We start from the raw sequence: 18,242 nt of genomic DNA on the forward strand, positions 1-18,242 counted from the left end.
TGAGGGTAAAAATTATAGATTTTTCGTTTGCCAAACATTTAAGTAAAGATCATGTTCCAAGAACATATTTAGTAAATTTCCCATCTTAAATATATAAAAACTTTATTTTGTAAACGTATGGCCTGCCACAGGGCCTCCGATTAACAAATTCAAAGGCAATTTTCTCAATATTTAGATTTTTTTGCACTCTCAGATACCCGAGTTTTACCTAATATCTGTATCTCAACCAGATATATTCTAACATCTCATACATCAATAGAAAGCTTATTTATTCAGCTGGCTATATAATAAAACTGTTTTGTTGTCCAGGGTCACATTAGAGGTCTGAACATTTTTTCTGTAATTTTGACCTGATTCTCTATTATTCGTGAAAAATTTCAGCAAATATGAAGAACATTTTTATTTCAAATTTGGGAGAAATTTTGAAAGTCCACAGAATTATTCAAAAATTATCGTTTTGGCAAAACACATACCTATAAATGGGACAAAAAAATTCTGCTGTATTTTTATGATTACTAGACAATCAAAAGAGTAAAGAAAGGTTAGACGTGTAGTAATGTACGGTTCCTACCATAGTGTAGTGCAGTCTGCCCTTCGTCATCCTGTAAAAGATAAAAGGACACATTCTGTGTGACAAATTCATAAAAATGAAAAAAGACCAAAAAATCTGTTATACAAAATTTGGTACAGTTACACATTACCTAAAGTCTCAAACAGAGAACAGACATTTTTTGAATTCGTACAATGTGTATCATACAAATAAAAAATTATAAAACGATACAAATATTTAGAAAAAAGCAAACATCCAAAATCCACCTCTAAACCCAATCGAGAATGTCATACGAATACAACCTCCTACTAAAACAAAAAATAGTTACATAAGTTTTTGTTGCAATCCTCAAAATTCTCTTGAATTCCAAACAGTTTCTAATCCTTATCCATTACACCAAAACAACCATAAAACAAACACGCGTGTTCAAGTATAACCCCTGCCTGTTACAGCCATACAATCACCTTTCTAACCCAAAAAACAACAGGTGATTTCAGTTTTAAGGGGATTTGGAGGACAGATTAAATATTGATTTCCCTCCAGACAAACAATCAGATCCTTTAACCTCCAAAACAGACTTTTGAACAAGTAACCAGGATAAGAAGACCAAGAAGTGTTTGCTACGGTGGAAAAAACAGCGGTTTAATACAAGCTAAGACAGTACAAGTGTTTGACCTGCGTGCTCAACAAGGTTATAAGGCCATCGTGCTATGTGTGCTGTAGGTCTGGGATGAGCTATTCATTGTGTCCTATAGGGACCATGTCTGATGCATTAGCCACGGGGGCCGGGAGCATCACCCAACAATAGATGCTTGTACAAAAGGGCAATCTGCCTGCGGTGCCGGTAACAAATCGCAACACAGTTTGTGTGTATGTGTGTAGTGGAGGTGTGATCCAGAGAAAGCTTTATTTAGGACAAAGATTTAATATCCTGTGCGCATGTGGATATAAATCCAGAGGAATGCTATATTCTGTGTGAATGTGAGGGGTCAAGATGGTTCTGCGGACGACAGTGGCGTCGGGGTAAATTATATTTTAATTGCCACTTTACTGTGGCTTTTCACCCTAATAATGATGACAAACGGCATTGTTTTTTGGCTGGGTGGTCGGCGGAGATAACCAGAAGATTATGTGAACTACAAAGTTTTACCTATATGGTACGATGGGGTTTTTATGACACACCATCACCAATTGCATTAACCAAAACACAACACAAAGTGCAAAATACCTGTCCAGGTGAAAGAGCTATAAATAACATCATTTTTGAGAATTCCTGTATATTAAAATGCGTTGTTTCCTAGAATCATGAATTTCTATTACAGTGTTCTAACCATATCGTCTCTTGCTTCATATTCTGTCATCATTTACTCACCCTGTTGTCATTTCAAACATGTATGACTTCCGTTCTTCTGAATGAAGATATCTTGAAGAATGTTGATAACCCAACAGCACCAGCGCTCATTCACTTCTGTTGTATGGACACAAAACCAATGCAAATGAATGGGTGCCAGTTAACAACATTCTTCTAAATATCTTCTTTTGTGTTCAGCTGAAGAAAGTCAAACAGGTTTGAAATGACATGAGGTAGATACAAATTATCACACAATTTAACTTTAACCCCTTCTCTACTGTAAGCGATCCTACCGCTTTTAGTTCAATAAAGTATTTAATTTTTTAAAAATCCTCTTTTACACCAGAGCGATGTTTCATCAGGTCCTGTCAATCACTTCACTGCTACAGTCTGATGGTATTGTTACAAATACAAATATCCTCGCACCAGAGCCAGGGCTCTCAAACCATCCTGGAGTCAGATGGTATTGTTCAACGAGAGGCGAGAGCTTGGGTCCAGGGGCTCTGTGATTGGATTAGCCAGTTAAAATCCCACTAGACGAATGGAATACTGAAGCAGTATCTCTGCTCTCCCTTAATGATACAGTTACCTCTACCACAACATGATAAAGGCCAGGTTACTCAGATCATAATACACCACATTGGGTTTAGTACATTATTTATCCACTGCACGCTTTTGTAAGGGAAGCATCACGATTCCATCCGTTAGGAAATATATGTCTAAATACTAAACAGCAATCCAATAATAAGAGTATTTATTGTTATGACTCACATAAAACAAAATAAAAAAATGCATTTCAGCGAGGTTCTCTCACTCTCTCTCTCTCAATGGAATAATAGAGTGGCAGATGTTTATGAGAATGCTCGACACAGGGGATGGGGATGCACATAAATACATACAGCCGTAATTAAAGAGTGAGGGCTTTACTAAACATAATCTCCTTTCACTAATCTTGTGCGCCAGCGACATCTACACTAGCCATATACTCTGGATCACAGCTTGAGAATGAATACAAGAGACCGTACTGGGACTGAGATATTTAACATACAGTCATTTACAACCATTTAAAGGTTCGAACACACCTACTCATTCGTTACTGTATTCGACATTTTGCATTAAGTCAAAATTATGCAGAAATACAATTATGTCCGTAATAGTTAAAAATACGTAAAAATAAACTGCCTGAGGTGTATTCTGGGATGCTTTTTAAACAATGAAGAAATGCATGCTGGGTACTTATGGTTATCTACTGTATGGCTGTCTGCTTTTCATTCCATATCCAGTCCAGCCGATCCATTAAAAGTCCAAACTTTTGACTGATATGTATACTAAAGATACCTTTTGTGCATAGCATGGATGTAAAATGAGTCATTTGGGATATCTGACTTAAATAAAAGGATATATATCATAATCAAACTGAGCATTTAGTTTACCAACATGGCAGCTCTGTGTGTGATTGTGTTTTCATGTATGTATGCGAGTGGATGCTTATATGTTTGTGTGAGGGGGTCACAGACTAATGTTTCTTGTGCGGTCTGATAGAATAAGGGATAAATTGGATTGTCCTCCATTTGGTTTTGAAGGGAGAAGTGGAAAGGCAGGTAAGAAGCCAGCGCTGCACTTTTTCCCAAGCGTGCATTCATTCCATCCTAATCAGGAATTACAGAGAAGGAAAGACCAGCAGATTCCATTGCAAACATCTCAATATATCTGGAACATCCCAATACATCCAAAAACCAAGCTCACATCCTTCTCTAGAGATTGAAAGATGGAAACCTGATAGATATTTAACAGATCCTACTGAGCAACCTTTCATTTTTATATCCACAGTCAAGCTTTCCAACATTTTAACTAGTACCTTGACAACTTTTAAAGAATAAAGAATGTAAAGAATAGTTCATCCAAAAATGACAATTCTCTTATAATTTAAGCACCCTCATGCGATCAGATGTATACGACTAGTTGTAGATTTTAGAAGCAACAGACATGTCACTGTATTTTAAATTAGTGGTAATCTGGTTAAAATGTTGCTTCGTAATATGAAAAACTTTTTCACACACGTACACAACTATTATTTTTTCATGGCAGGATCCCTTGTTTTATGAGGAGAGAGTCATTTTGACCCAATTGGCGTTCCATATGCTCTCTCCGATCTGTATTCCTTGTTAGTGATTGTTAATGATTTCATGCCCTGCACCTGTCCCCTCTTGATTTACTCCCCATATAATGTCCTCGTGTTTCCTGTCCTGTGCTTGTTTTTTGCCCCCACGTGGGAAGTTTTTGTTTCAGTTTATATTTATACTGCCTGAGTGAAGTTTTCCCCATCGTAGGTGTTTAGTTATTATTTTGAAAAAAAGTGTGTGTCTGCTAACGCTGCCTGCAACTGGGTTCTCTCCTCATAAATCATGACATCTACACCTTGGAATGATGAAGTTCTATTTGCGTTCTGAGCAGTTCTGAGATTCATAATTTGAATTATCTTTGACTTGGTAGATTTAACCTTTTTGTTTTCTAAAAATACGCAAAAACGTACACAACATGAAGTGAAAGAACGTCACAAAAGGTAAATAAGAAGATAAAAGAGCCCAGAACAAAATCTAAAGAACTGCTGGCCTCTATTGATTAAGTTAAGGTCAGTGCTCATGATTCCACAATAAGAAAAGAGACTGTGCAAAAATGGCATCCATGGACTTCTGATCAAAAAGAACACAAAGGCTCATCTCACATTTGCTGAAAAACATCTTGATGAAAAACGTTTGGGTAAATATTTTGGGGACTGATGACACAAGGTTGAACTTTTTGGAAGGTGTGTGTCCCGTTACATCTGGCGTAAAACTAACACAGTATTCATAAAAAGAACATCATACAAACAGTCAAACATGGTGGAGGAAGTGTGATGCTTTGCAACATCAGGACTTGGACGACTGGCCATAATTGATGGAACCAAGAATTCTGTGCTCTACCAGAAAATCCTAAAAGAGAATGTCCGGCCATAGGTTTGTGACCTCAAGCTTAAACGCGCTTGGGTTATGCAGCAGGACAATGATCCAAAACACACCCGCAAGTCCACCTATGAATGGCTAAAAAAAACCCAAAAAAGTTTTGAAGTGGCCTAGTCAAAGTCCGGACTTAAATCCAATTGAAATGCTGTGGCATGACCTGAAAAAGACAGTTCATGCTTGAAAACCCTCCAAATGTAGCTGAATTAAAACAATTCTGCAAAGAAGAGTGGGCCTGAATTCCTACAGAGATGTGAAAGACTCATTGCAAACTATCGCAAACACTTGATCGCAGTTGTTGCCGCCAAGGGTGTCAGAACTAGTTATTAGGTTAAGGGGGCAATTACTTTTTCACATAGGGTCAGAAATGTTTGGATTGTTTTTTCCCTTAATAAATAAACCATCATTTAAAAACTGCATTTTCTATGTACTCTGGTTTTCCTTGTGTAATATTACAATTTGTTTGATGATCTGGATCATTTAAGCATGACAAATATGCAACAAAACAAAAAATCAGGAAGGGGAAAATACTTTTTTCACACCACTACATATGCTATTTAGAGATTTAACATACTGAATCTCGTATAAGAAGCTAAAATGACAACATTTTAATATGAAATTATTGGTTTGTATTTAACCGATGAAAGAAAGTCAGACATCTGGGATGCCATAAGGGTGAATAAATCATAAGAGAATTAATATTTTGGGGTAAACTTTTCGTTAAATCTTATTTGAATTTTTGTTTCACCCCACACATGAAGCTTTGCTATATTTATTTTGACTAATTTACACGTAATATATTTTAATTCCAACCTTGTTTATAGCAAGACCAGCATTAAACTAAATTCCATGCACTTTTGTCTAGAGACGCTCTGGTCAACTAAGTTGTATGCCGCTCTGGTCAACTAATACAGATGCCGCTTCTCTTTCATAGTGTTTGTGTTGCCACACAAGGATAAAACAAAATGGAAAAATAAAAGAGAGACTTATTAAAATAAGGACAATGGAGCAGTGTAAAGAGAAATAGTAAAGTAGGGAAAAGTACAGGAAGAGAAGGTGTGAAGATTTAAGAAAAAGTGAGTCTCTCTGAGGTGAACAGACACAAGTGTGGTTCTGCAGGATCCATGCAAGAGACTGGCTGGATTCACCATCTGTGTACATTGCTGCTGGTTCAATGGGGGCTGGCATACATTCGCTGCCCACCGGGTCACTAAAAGCTTTCATGTTTTCATACCAGCACAGCCCGACAGCCCTCTGCGGCATAAGGTAGGTGTGCCGAGAGCTAGTGTCACAGCTTTATCCCTTAACGCTGTTTTCTAGTGCGATTAAATCTCGCCCAGGAACACCCTCTCTCTCTCTCTATTATACTGTCCCAGACAGAAACATTAAACAACTGAGGGGAAAAAATGCACATGCAATTATGATTTATGATCACTGTATGCAGGGGGCAAAGAGTCTTTTAATGACCCTGGCAGTAGACAGGAGAGGAAAAAAGAGAGGGGGGACAGACAGAGGAGTGAATCGATATAACCACACGCAATTCATATGCAGATACGCTTATGATGAGCAGGTGCCATTAATCAGAGCAGAGAGAAAATGCAGCACTTCTTGGGCTGGAATCCGTGATCACAACACCTAGAAGCAACATTTATCAATAAAAGCTTTTTATTTACCATGCAACGCTTTAAAAAAAGTTTTATGCTTTAAAGATATTTTAGTTTCACAGACGAAATACTGACTGATGATAAAAATGTTATGCAGCACCTTTTTAACTTTTAAATGACGAATAGGCCTATGCTTAAAGGGGTAGTTAACCCCAAAATGATAATTCTGTCATCATTTACTCCCCCTCTTGTCATTTCAAACACATATGGCTTTCTTTCTACTGCCAAACCCAAAATAAGATATTTTGAAGAATGTTGGCTACAGGAAAACGTCGGTCCCCATTGACTTGCATTGGTTTTGTGTCCATACAATAGAAGTGAATGGGGACCAACGGTTTTTGGCCACCAACATTCTTCTAAATAGCTTCTTTTGTGTTTTGCAGATTTGTTTGTTTTTTGCAGGTTTAAATTGTCAAGAGGGTGAGTAAATGATGAAACAATGTTCATTTTGAGGTGAACGCCTTTAAGAAAAATTCATTCTTCACTATCATTCCTTATTAGATTAAATCAGTAATTTGTGACATTATTTTTGTATTTATTTGTTGTTATTTTAAACCATATAGAATGAGAATGTGGAAAACTGCACTGTAGGACCAACCCGTATGCGTGCGCACACAAGGGTACTCTCGTGTTCGGAGAAGCCCTTTTAAAAGGATCAGAAGGGCGAGCCGCTCCTAATTGAATCTGTTTCACCTCCGTGTGAAGTGTGTTAACCTCGCCTGACAGTCTGTGTGTGTGAAGGTGTGTGAGGCCTGATTGTGCGTATCACTCAATCCCAAAATGCCCTTGAGAAACTCAAAACCCTCACTTAAGCTTGGGTCAAACTGTATCCTTCACTTTTTTAAGCTGGACATCTCTAAACACGAGATTTGGTAATTTGGTATGAATATATATGAATTCTTCAAAAGTGTACAGTATGCTTACTAGAATAAAACAAAAATGAAGTCCCACCCCTAAACCTAATAAGTATTTGGGCGAAAGCAAATTGTTTAGTTATATGAAAATTATTGTAATTTATATGAATGACCAACCTTGTTAAATAGTTACAAATGATAAAAACTTGTCATGAAATTGTGTTGGATAAATACACAAGTATACACAATATAAGTAATAACATACAGTTAAGATCACTATTGACTTTTTATATGACTGCTTTCCTCAACTTCTGAGTTTGTAAACTACTTTACAAAGCCAACTTGTTGCAAACAGATTTCTAATCACACAAAACTACACTTGTGTTTCTAAAAACAGATGAAGTGAAGGACAAAGATGAAGTGAGATATAGATACAGGAAGAGATATAGACATAGTTTCCAAGGAGACACTTACAGGGGGACGGGCTGTTTAAGTTGGCCGTAATATTCAGAGAGAGATTGATTAGTTCCAGCACGAAGGATTGATTTTTTTTTCTTTTACAGTCAATCCTTGAAGCCGAGCGGCATTCTAATGCACAATAGCACATATATGTTAATCAGACGCATAACCAGCACTTACACCTCCGACAAGCATATTAAAGCTTTGTTCAGATTTGGTTTTTGTTCTTGCTGAATAAGTCACTCTCTTGTCCCATTGACAGTGAACTCAGCATTAAAGAAGAGCTAATGAAAACAAAAACATGTTTCGTGGAATTCACCCCCCACTCCCATCTTTCTGTGTCCCAGTGTCCGTCCCAAGGGACGTCTTAGGATCCATTAAGCAATTTCGCATGGGCCGCGAGTGGCAGAGAATTACCACGGGCAAGTCCAGGAGCATCAGAGGAGTTCAAAAAGAAATACATAAAATAAATAAATGCATAAACCGCTCTAATATGAAAATCAATGTTGCAGGCACAGCTAAATCGCCGTGGGGGGAAAACTAATAAACCACAGGGTAAGTTCTGCCCCTGCTGGGAAATGCGTTCAATCTCTCTCTCTCTTTCTCAGCACACAGCTGTGGACAGCTTTAATGTCCCTCACAATTTATGTGGATGGTTTGAAAACAGGAAGAAAACTGTTGAGTGTACGTATTGTGGCGAGGCGAGAGGAAGAGGTAGAAACAGATGGTTCTGGAGAGGCTTTTCATCAGAGGAGTCTCGCTGCCTGCGACCGGAATAAGATGCTATTGGGGGAATTCGTCAAGAATGAATTGTGTGTTGTTGGCTTACACGTGCGTACTGCGTGTTTTATCAATTAGCATTAAAGGAAGTACATGAATCACTAATGGGGCGAAAACAACTGGCTACACAATTTAATGTGATTTGGTGTAAAGTGGGTTTGAATTTTTTCAGCATTTTTTTACACATTCTGGATGACCATCATTCTGTTATTGTTTGAAAAACTACTGTTGCTGTCTCCTAGGGACGCCACGATATACAGGTATTAACAATAACTGTGATATTAAAAACTATGACTATTGATACAGTGTGAATTCTACACATCTCATAATACAGTAATAATTTGGCACCCATTTAAAGGCTTGCCTTAAGAGCAACAATGGTTCCAAACTCTCTAATTCCTAGCCTCAAATTTCAAGTGTGATATGTTAGCCAGAAAAGTAGAAAATATACATACATACACAAACACAAAAATACATAATAAACTAAATTAAAGAATAATTTCACTGATAGCATTACAAGTTCATTAAAGGGGTTATATGTTGCGAATACGTGTTTTTCTATGTCTTTGGTGTGTTATAAGTTGTCCATGTATGTATTAGACACGTAAAATTGCAATAATATAAGTGTCTGATGAAAAGATGCATTCTATCTAAAAGCGAATGCTCACCCAGACCTGCCTAAAACGCCTCATGTAACCACACTCCCACAAATCTACGTCAGTTTGTCATATGATTTGACTAAGACCACCCAAATGTTTACACAGGTAAGGTGGGCGTACCTGTCAGGATAATTGCTTCGGACCCTGATGTTCTAAATATGGTCAGAGGGGTGACATTTCCATCACACACTTGCAGTATTCGACAAATCCCTACGCACTTGTAAGTGGCCAATCATAGCACACCTCGCTTTTCAGAGAGATTAACATTTTTTTAATCTGTGCAATTCAGAGAGACAAGGCAAAGAGGAGATGCATGGACGTGGACAGTATGTGGAAAATGCAGAACCTTGAACCTTAAATTGTGTATACACATTGCCTAACATCCAAAACAAACGATAATATTTGTTTTAGCCGTGTCACGTGTCTCCTTAAAAAAAGATTTAAATAGATATTGTGATAATATCGCTGCAGCAAATGCTTTTGGCTATGATAACCGTGAAGCTGACTGACGTATCTGTCATCGCTGAGAAAAAAATTGTGCAGTTTTTTGCAGAAAAATACCTTATTTGGTTGCAAGAGAGAACTACGTGCGTTGAACCATAGACACAATGGTACATAGATGCCACAACTGACCCTTCGCAAAGCCTGCCACCTTTTGCTGTGTTTGACATCAACCAAAGCGCCCACAGCACTTAAGAATATTTATTTTGAAATAAACATTTCTGGAGAAAAAAAATCACGTGTACTTTCACCCAAAGCAAGTCTGTGATATGCATTTGAAGCGTATGTGAAAGTGACTCGGAATAAAGAAAACAAAATAAAGATTGAAGCTCTAGCCTAACGTACTGTGCTTGCTGTAAAGACAATTCAGGTTTCTGACACGTTTAGTCAACAGGTGAAACTGTGATTATGACCATAAAGATCAAATTTTACCTCGGATAGAATTTGGGCAGTTGTTGAGATGCACTAATTCAGTGTGGATCATATGACAGTCAGTCTATGAGTTAAAACTCTATACAAGTCTTATTGCATGAGTCTGTTTTAAGAAGCCTTTATTTTGTTGTACATTATGACAACTAGAGGCAAAAATACACTACAGACTCTTGCTCAGATTTTGCCCAGATTTTCAGTCTGGACTTGTTGCAGAAAGTCTGTGCCAGTCTGCAGATGTGATCAGTAAGTGTGTTTCTGTCTGAAACTTTCAAAAAGTCTGCAAGTCTATGATGTCTAGTTGAAAAAAAATCTTTTCAGATTTTAAAAGTCTTGTAGTATATTCCAGACTTAAGATTCCACAGTGACAACACTTTTAGTTTGGATCATGTTCGTACAGTGTGACGGCCAGCAACAACCGCGAAAGGACTTTTAAAAACTCTATGGTAAGAATGTATTGTTTGAATGTCGGACAAAATGGCGAAAAAAAAAATCCTTCGCGATTGTCGCTTGCCATCACACTGTACGAATGTGATCCCAGTTAAAAGTCATGTCACTTTGGAGTCTTAGTGGTCATAATGTACAACAATAAAGACTTCTTAAAACAGACACATACAAGAAGACTTGTCCAGAGTTGTCCATAATCACAGTTTCATCAGTTGCCTAAATGTACCAGAAACCAATAGCGCTATCCAGATGTTATGTGGCTACAATCTTTACCCTACTTTGTTTACTTTATTCCGAGGCACTTTCACATCCAAATGAAACTTCAAATGCATATTGCAGACTTTCTTATTGCTTTTGGTTGAAAGTACACGTACTCCCCCCCCTCCCCAGAAATGCAAATTTCACAACAAATATTCTTTAGTGCAATGGGAGCGCTTTTGCTGATGTCGGACATAGCAAATGGGGGCGGGCTTTGCGAAGGTTCAATTGGGAAACTTATGCTTCTCATAATTGAAATTGATTAGAAAAAGTAAAAATTTTCAGTTTTAAGTTCAATACTGCAGCTCTCAGTTTACTTATATGCGTTTATAGATGAGACTTGCCTTCCCCTATATGGTGTCATCGTTGCTACATTGTAGTAATAGGCCAAAGCGTTAATATATGTACAACAAAGGGTTACACTGTAACGGTGGGTGACCTGTTGGAACCATAAAAAACCTTATAAACGCTTTTAAAGCACACACAGCAGAATGAAACTAAATATGAGTTTTCGTCAATGAAACCTACAAAAGCCGAACAGGGTTGGCACTTTTTAGTAATGTCTCGAAACTGGCTCAATGGAATTGGTTCACAAATTACTACCCACAAAAATGAGAATTCTCAACGCGATGTGTTCCTTCATCAAGCATGATCTACCAAGCAGATATCTGAAATACTTATCCCAGATATGATCTTTACGTCAACTCCAGGAGATGATTTAGACTTTATACCTGCAATTATTGCGTTTAGAGTTTGAATCAGCAAAACCCAAATCAAAATCCAAGCTTTTGTAAATGAGCTGTAACCGCGTGACCCTCAGGTGCGTCACCCTACCCGGCCTCGAACACTCCCATCTCAGAGTAACACCATTCTAATGCAGCCTGCGATTGGACACCTCTCCTCGCCAATCTTATGACAGATTGCCTGTGGTATTTGTTATGACGTGGCGGATGGAGCCATTTATTATAGTGGCCTGTGGCAGAAGCCGAAGGCCCCGCGTAAGAATGCTCTCAACAAGGAATTTTAAACAGCTGCTGGGATTAAGAGCGTATAGTTTTTATATTCTTTGCAGTTGCTATAAGTCTCAGTTCATTATATTTTCAAACAAACCAAGTTCTACAACTACATAATGGGTAAGCAATTTTAGACAATGAGAATATTGTGGCATCGCTCAAGGAAAAATGATATGGTGTTGATGTCAACTACAGATGTAGACTATGTGACTAAAAATGTGGACTCCTTTTCAGACACAAGAGCATTAGTGAGGTCAGTCACTGATGTTGGATGTTGGGAACAATCTGCTTTGCAATCCATCCCAAAAATGAGGGGGTTCAGGTCTGGGCTTTACACGAACCCAATACATCACCTGCTTTGTGCATAGGAATATTGTCATGCTGGACCAGAAAAGATACCCTTTTGTTTTTTGAAAAAAAAAAGTTAAAAGCATTTAAGTTAAAAGCAATTGTCTGTTTGCTATTGTGTAAAGAAGCTTTTTGGACCATTTAGTGTAAATTAGGTTTTCCACATTGCAATAAATCCATTATTTCAGTCTTGAACTGTCCAATTAAAAACATTAATACACATGGACAGTACACAAAAATGTGATTTACTGAATCAATGTGGCTTTTGTTCATTCCATGAAAACACAAGAAAATACATTATGTTGCAATTGCTCTTTTTACCATACAATGACAGTTAAGGTCACTGAAGCTTTTACAAATTTTATCCCCAAAAAGTCACATTATAGAAAACATAAAAAAGCTAGTGAAGGTGTTCACCAAACTCCTTTCAATTAACCTACAGTGCAAAAACAAAAACACAAACGCAACAACATCTTTCTCTCTTTTCACAATAACCCATAATAACATGTAACTAAAAGCCTTCTTCTTGTGTCCCACACCCCGAACTACTAGTAGCCGGAGCAGATATTTATCACTATTGATCTACCTGGTCCTCGCCAGGCCCCTTTGTTCTCTCGGCTCCAGGCTCTGACCTCAATTAAGTTATGAATTTCAATCTGATGGACTGAGAGCGTGTGGCCAGTGCATCCGTGCAGGAAGGGAGTGGATTAATTAAAGACGGCGGCTCGGAGATTCACCCTCTACAATGCTGCTGCCTCGTGTTGTTTTCAAACGAAACGCAGAGAGAGAGAGAGAGAGAGAGAGAGAGAGAGAGACAGAGAGACAGAGAGATTGAGAGAGAGAGAGAGAGAGAGAGAGGGAAACAGTCCTAAACTTAATAGATCTACAGTATACGCTACAAGGCACCACTTAAAAAAATGTAACACAGTAACCACAAATTAACCATGGTTATGCAACAGTAGCCAGAGATCTACCACGGTAAATGTGGTTATTAAAATTTAAATTAATCCACCAAAAAACACAGTTACTACACTTTGACTATAATAAAACCACGGTTAATTTTGCCAAGGGACAATGTGCTGTTTAACAGTGTTTTTAAAACACCTCCCTGCCAAATGCATTAAAAAATAGATATATCTACTTAAAACCCAACTCTTATGTGAATAGCTGACAGACAAATAAAAAATAAAATAAAAAAACTAACCCTTTCTCTCAACAGGTAGTGGTCCAGTTTTTGTTGAAACCAGTAACTTTGTATTGCCACCTAATGCATTATGGCTCCTGTATGACATATCGCTTGTTGCTCCCTAACTCTTTGGATAAAAGCGTCTGCTAAATGACTAAATGTAAAATGTAAATATATCTATAATAAAACAATTCTGTCAATTGAGCATATTTAACCATTAACAGCCACACTGCAAAGGCATATCACAAATTAGTAGTGAAAAGCCCAGTCGTAATTCAGAAAAGCAAATGTTGTGATGAGGTCATGAAGGATACATTTGAAACGTTCCATCAACGTGGAGATTTTAAAACTTTCATCCAAAATTAAAAACTGCACATACACTAACATACATACAAATGTACACTATAACAGGTACAGACACAAACACAAAGTGAGTTTTATAGTTGACTGTGTTGTTCTCGCTATAAAGTACAAGAGATATGAAGTCATGGACAGACAGACCCTAACATTTTCATTGCTTTTATTGTAATTGTCTGAGTATTAAACAGACTTCATCAGCACGTGTGTTACTGTATCACCCAGCATGAATTATATTGTGGTTCCGTTTGGTCAGCTTGAAAGACAAGCCCCCCAAAACTGTCCCAGTTCTTTTCTATTATGCAGAAAGAATGTATACATTGTCACCGCGATGTCGTCCAGGTGGCTGTTGACAGGTGGCATATGAGCTAATCGGAGAGAACGAGAGGGGCTTTTTGTCTCCCATTGTGGCTCTCCTTGATCCAGGATTACACTGCAACGCCACAAAATTCAGACCGCCATATTTCACCACCATCAGCTGATTAATTTCGATACAATTTTCATTGAAAACATAATAGCGCTGGTTCTCCCTCCCCCATTTTAATCAACAAATAAAAAATATAATGCACTTTCACGTCTTTTAAAACTAAGCTAACATCAGCTCTCAGGGTACACGGCGAAACACTGCACTCACTGTCACACCCAGGACATTGTGATACTTTTATTTAATCATTTTATCAGGACCCTTTTAAATTCAAGTTAACAAAGAATTACTCGCGTTTTCGATGTCCAACCGCATACTTTCAAACGCAGGCTCTTGGACCTACAGTAATGAGTGGCTACTAAGTTTTATATTGCTATCAAATCACACTTCCTGGAAGTATTAACATAGGATAATAATTTTGGCAGGAGCTGTAGCATGATTTAACACAGCCATATTTTCTCCAATGCCACCTGAACGCCACTTAATAAATCTGCCCTCGATAATTCTACTTGTGTAGTCCAACTGGCTTAATATTCACCTTCTGCTTGTCAGTACTTTAACACAACATAGGCTACAACACTGAAGGACATCTGTAGATCATGTGTGGCTGTAGCGTTGTTAAAAAAATGTCAAATGCTTTTAGCCGTAGACAGTTTTAGACTTCAATTGTTTAAATTAATACATTCAACATTTCTCTTACTTTGTCAACGAGTTTACCTGAGCTCACTGCAAGGCATTCTAGGTTTGCATCCTCTGTGAAGAATACATGCATGTTTTCTTTATGTATTTCTTTTGAAACAGGTGGGAAAAAATCAATGCAAATGTTTAGACAATCCATTTCCTGACATTCATGGACACCCAATGCTTGGCCCTTCTGAAAATCTAGAGTTAATTCGTGGCTACCATGGTTTAACTATAGTAACCACAGTTTTGAAAGGGATAGTTCACCCGAAAACGAAAATGTTGTCTTCATTTACTCACTCTCTTGTCAATTCAAACCTGTATGTCTATGTAAACTTTCTACAATCTGCAGATAAAATAAAAAAGATTATGTGAAGAATGTTGTTAACCGAAAACCATTGGTCCCCATTCACTTCTATTGTAAGGACACAAAACCAATGTCAACGGTTTTCTGATAGCAACATTCTTCAAAATATCTTTTGTTGTGTCGGCAAAAGCATGAAACTCATGTTTGGAATGTCATGAGGGTGAGCAAATTAATTGTTTTTTATAAAAAAATAGTTATATAGCATGTTGACAAAATGTATATATACTCTCCTACTTGTAAGTCACTTTGAATAAAAGCGGCTGCCAAATGAATAAGTGTAAATGATGACAGAATTGACCATTTTGGGTGAACTTTCCCTTAATATTAAGTAAAACCATGATTCTTATTTAAAAGTAGGTTTTGATTTAAGGTCACAATATATGAGGGCAATATCTAAATATATTATATATTAATCAAATATAAATTGGTAAAATGGTTATTGGCAATTAATCTAATATTCTAATGAATCGAAATACATTTACAGTACCGTTCAACAGATTAATGCCTGACCTTTGCTCTATTATTATGCGCACATTAACATATATGATTGTTCATGCCATACATACACGGTGACAAAATGTCTATTTCTTATAACATAACTCCACGTGGTCTATTAAAGCTTATCTGGGGATTTCACATTAGTGTAACTGTTAAAACAGAACAATAGTACAGCATCGATTGTTGTTTTCCTCTACGCCCACACAATAAAGGGCCACAGCCACAAAAATGAATGTCATTTGCAAATGTTCCGATTATATGGGTTGTATAACGCAAACAATTTGGCTGATTACTTCCAATTGATTTGTCTTAGCGAGAATCAGATCAGGCCAGTGACCGCATAACTGTACTTCCCCGTATTAATTTCCCAATGCAGTATTCAGCCAGCTTAAGACAAAGCCAAATCTCCCTTTATGACCTGTAGTGCGTTTTTTAAATACAGCTACCTGCTTACAGTCGACCCATTGAGATACGCCGATACAATATCTCTAAATGATTAAAGCACGGCATCAGCTAAGCTCAGGGATAGAGGACAGGTCAGTGAGACCTCAAAGCGTTTCAGTGTTTTCTGAAGATTCGTGAAGGAAACATTATAAATTTAAAGTACTATCATAAAACTATTTGGTTCATAAATTATCTTAAATATACTAATTTGTTTCAGACAAATCTGTTAGGTCAGCTACGACAACATTTGGTAAAAAATTGTTGTTTTAAATACGCGTTTCATGTAGATTTCACATAATTCACATTTCGTCGTGTCAGTGGTGTTTTTCTATTTGTATGCATGTGTTCACAAACTCACCTGATTATTGATATCGGCGTTATTCTGCAGGAGCAGGGACACCAGGTCTTTATGGCCCCGATCACACGCCCAGTGAAGAAGCGCTCGGCCCTTAAACACAGGAATCTTTAATCAATATATAAACTTAAAAGTGGACAATTAGCAAATGTTATTTATAAAACAAGAACAAAAAAAAGACAAATACAAGCACTGAAAACACCGTTTTGTAAACTTAATTAAAAGAAAAATTAATTAATCAATTCCAAAATACATTTTTGTGTTAATATAATATTATGTGTGTTGCGTGTATATTTAAATTGATAAATACGCAAACATACATGTACATATTTAAGAAAAATGTGTAATATATATTTATATCAAATGTTGATTATATTTCAACATAAATGTTTACATATTTATGTAAATACTTGTTATATATACACATGTGTATGTGTGTGTATACATTTATATATATACACAATAATATGCACGCCACACACATATATAATGTAAACACAAACATATTTTGTAATCGATTAATCACGATTAATAGATATCACAGCACTAATATTCATAATTTAAACAAGTCTAATATTAGTTACTGTTTAAAATAAATAAAATTGAAACAAATACACAAAAATGATAAACAGTAAAATTGTCAAAACTATAATAAAACAAGTTGCCACACTGTCAGTATTGGCTACGTTGGACAGACTTCTATGAAATCAAAGACACCAACGTTTTGCAAAAAAAATGCAAAACACCCCTTTCTCCAATTCAAATAAACTCTCCGTCTGCCTTCGATACCGAGCGTCTGAATGAGCAGAAGCAGAAGTCGAGAGGTGTGCAGAATATTTAATAATAGCAGGTATTTGCGAAGGACCTCTGCAGCCGAAAACCATTGAACTGTCCACTCCATTAGATGGATGAATCCCTCTTCACCTCTAACACATTCATTTATTCCCTTTTGTTATGCAGACCTGTATAAAGTTAACTTCACAATAGATTTCTCTCCTCTAGAAAAAATAAATTATGCACAACAATTTATAACTCAGAGCCTTTAGACCCAACTATTAAGCGATGTGCTGACAGGATGAGTTCTTCTCTGGCCGCCGTGCAGGCGAGAGAGAAGGCCATTGTGGGAGGGAAAGGCCGTGGGTGCTACAGAAACAAATTGCAATGGGACAGGAGACTCTTTAGCAGTGATTGATGGGGTCCTAGGGACAAAAAGAGAGTAGACCCTTGATCACCGATGCCGTCCCCCTCTCCGGCTGCCACCCGGGCCTGAAGCCGCTTGTCCCTATCAAGGCTGCAGAGTTCATTTTTCAGTGAAGGCCAATTAGATGAAGCAAACTCCTTAAGTCGTATTCCATGGCCGAAATTATATTGATCTCCACTGCTGCATGTTAAAATTGATATTTATGATGCCTTACACCACAAGGTTTTTTTCTTTTTTGGGGGGGGGGTGGGGGCGGCTGTTTGTCAAATTTTCATCAAAGACGGAGGCGAACATTTTTCTTTTCTCCTCTCAAGACGCAGCATTCTTCGCTTCACAGCGAAAAACTTCAAAGATGTTTCCAATAAGTGTAATAGAAAGTTTTTATAATAACAAAAATACTTTGGTATTACCATTTGA

General features: G+C 37.3%; 1 protein-coding gene across 1 annotated transcript in view; it reads right to left on the reverse strand.

The window, feature by feature from the left end:
• acbd6 (acyl-CoA binding domain containing 6) overlaps nt 1-18,242 on the reverse strand; it is a 29,196-nt gene that overhangs the window by 2,364 nt on the left and 8,590 nt on the right. Inside the window, exons 6-7 of the mRNA XM_056773417.1 lie at nt 16,628-16,717; nt 572-602 (exon numbers count right to left, since the gene is read on the reverse strand). Coding sequence (XP_056629395.1) covers nt 572-602; nt 16,628-16,717 — 121 coding nt within the window. The remainder of the gene's footprint in view (nt 1-571; nt 603-16,627; nt 16,718-18,242) is intronic.

This window comes from Triplophysa dalaica, chromosome 18 (genome assembly GCF_015846415.1).
Source record: "Triplophysa dalaica isolate WHDGS20190420 chromosome 18, ASM1584641v1, whole genome shotgun sequence".
Classification (NCBI taxonomy): domain Eukaryota; kingdom Metazoa; phylum Chordata; class Actinopteri; order Cypriniformes; family Nemacheilidae; genus Triplophysa; species Triplophysa dalaica.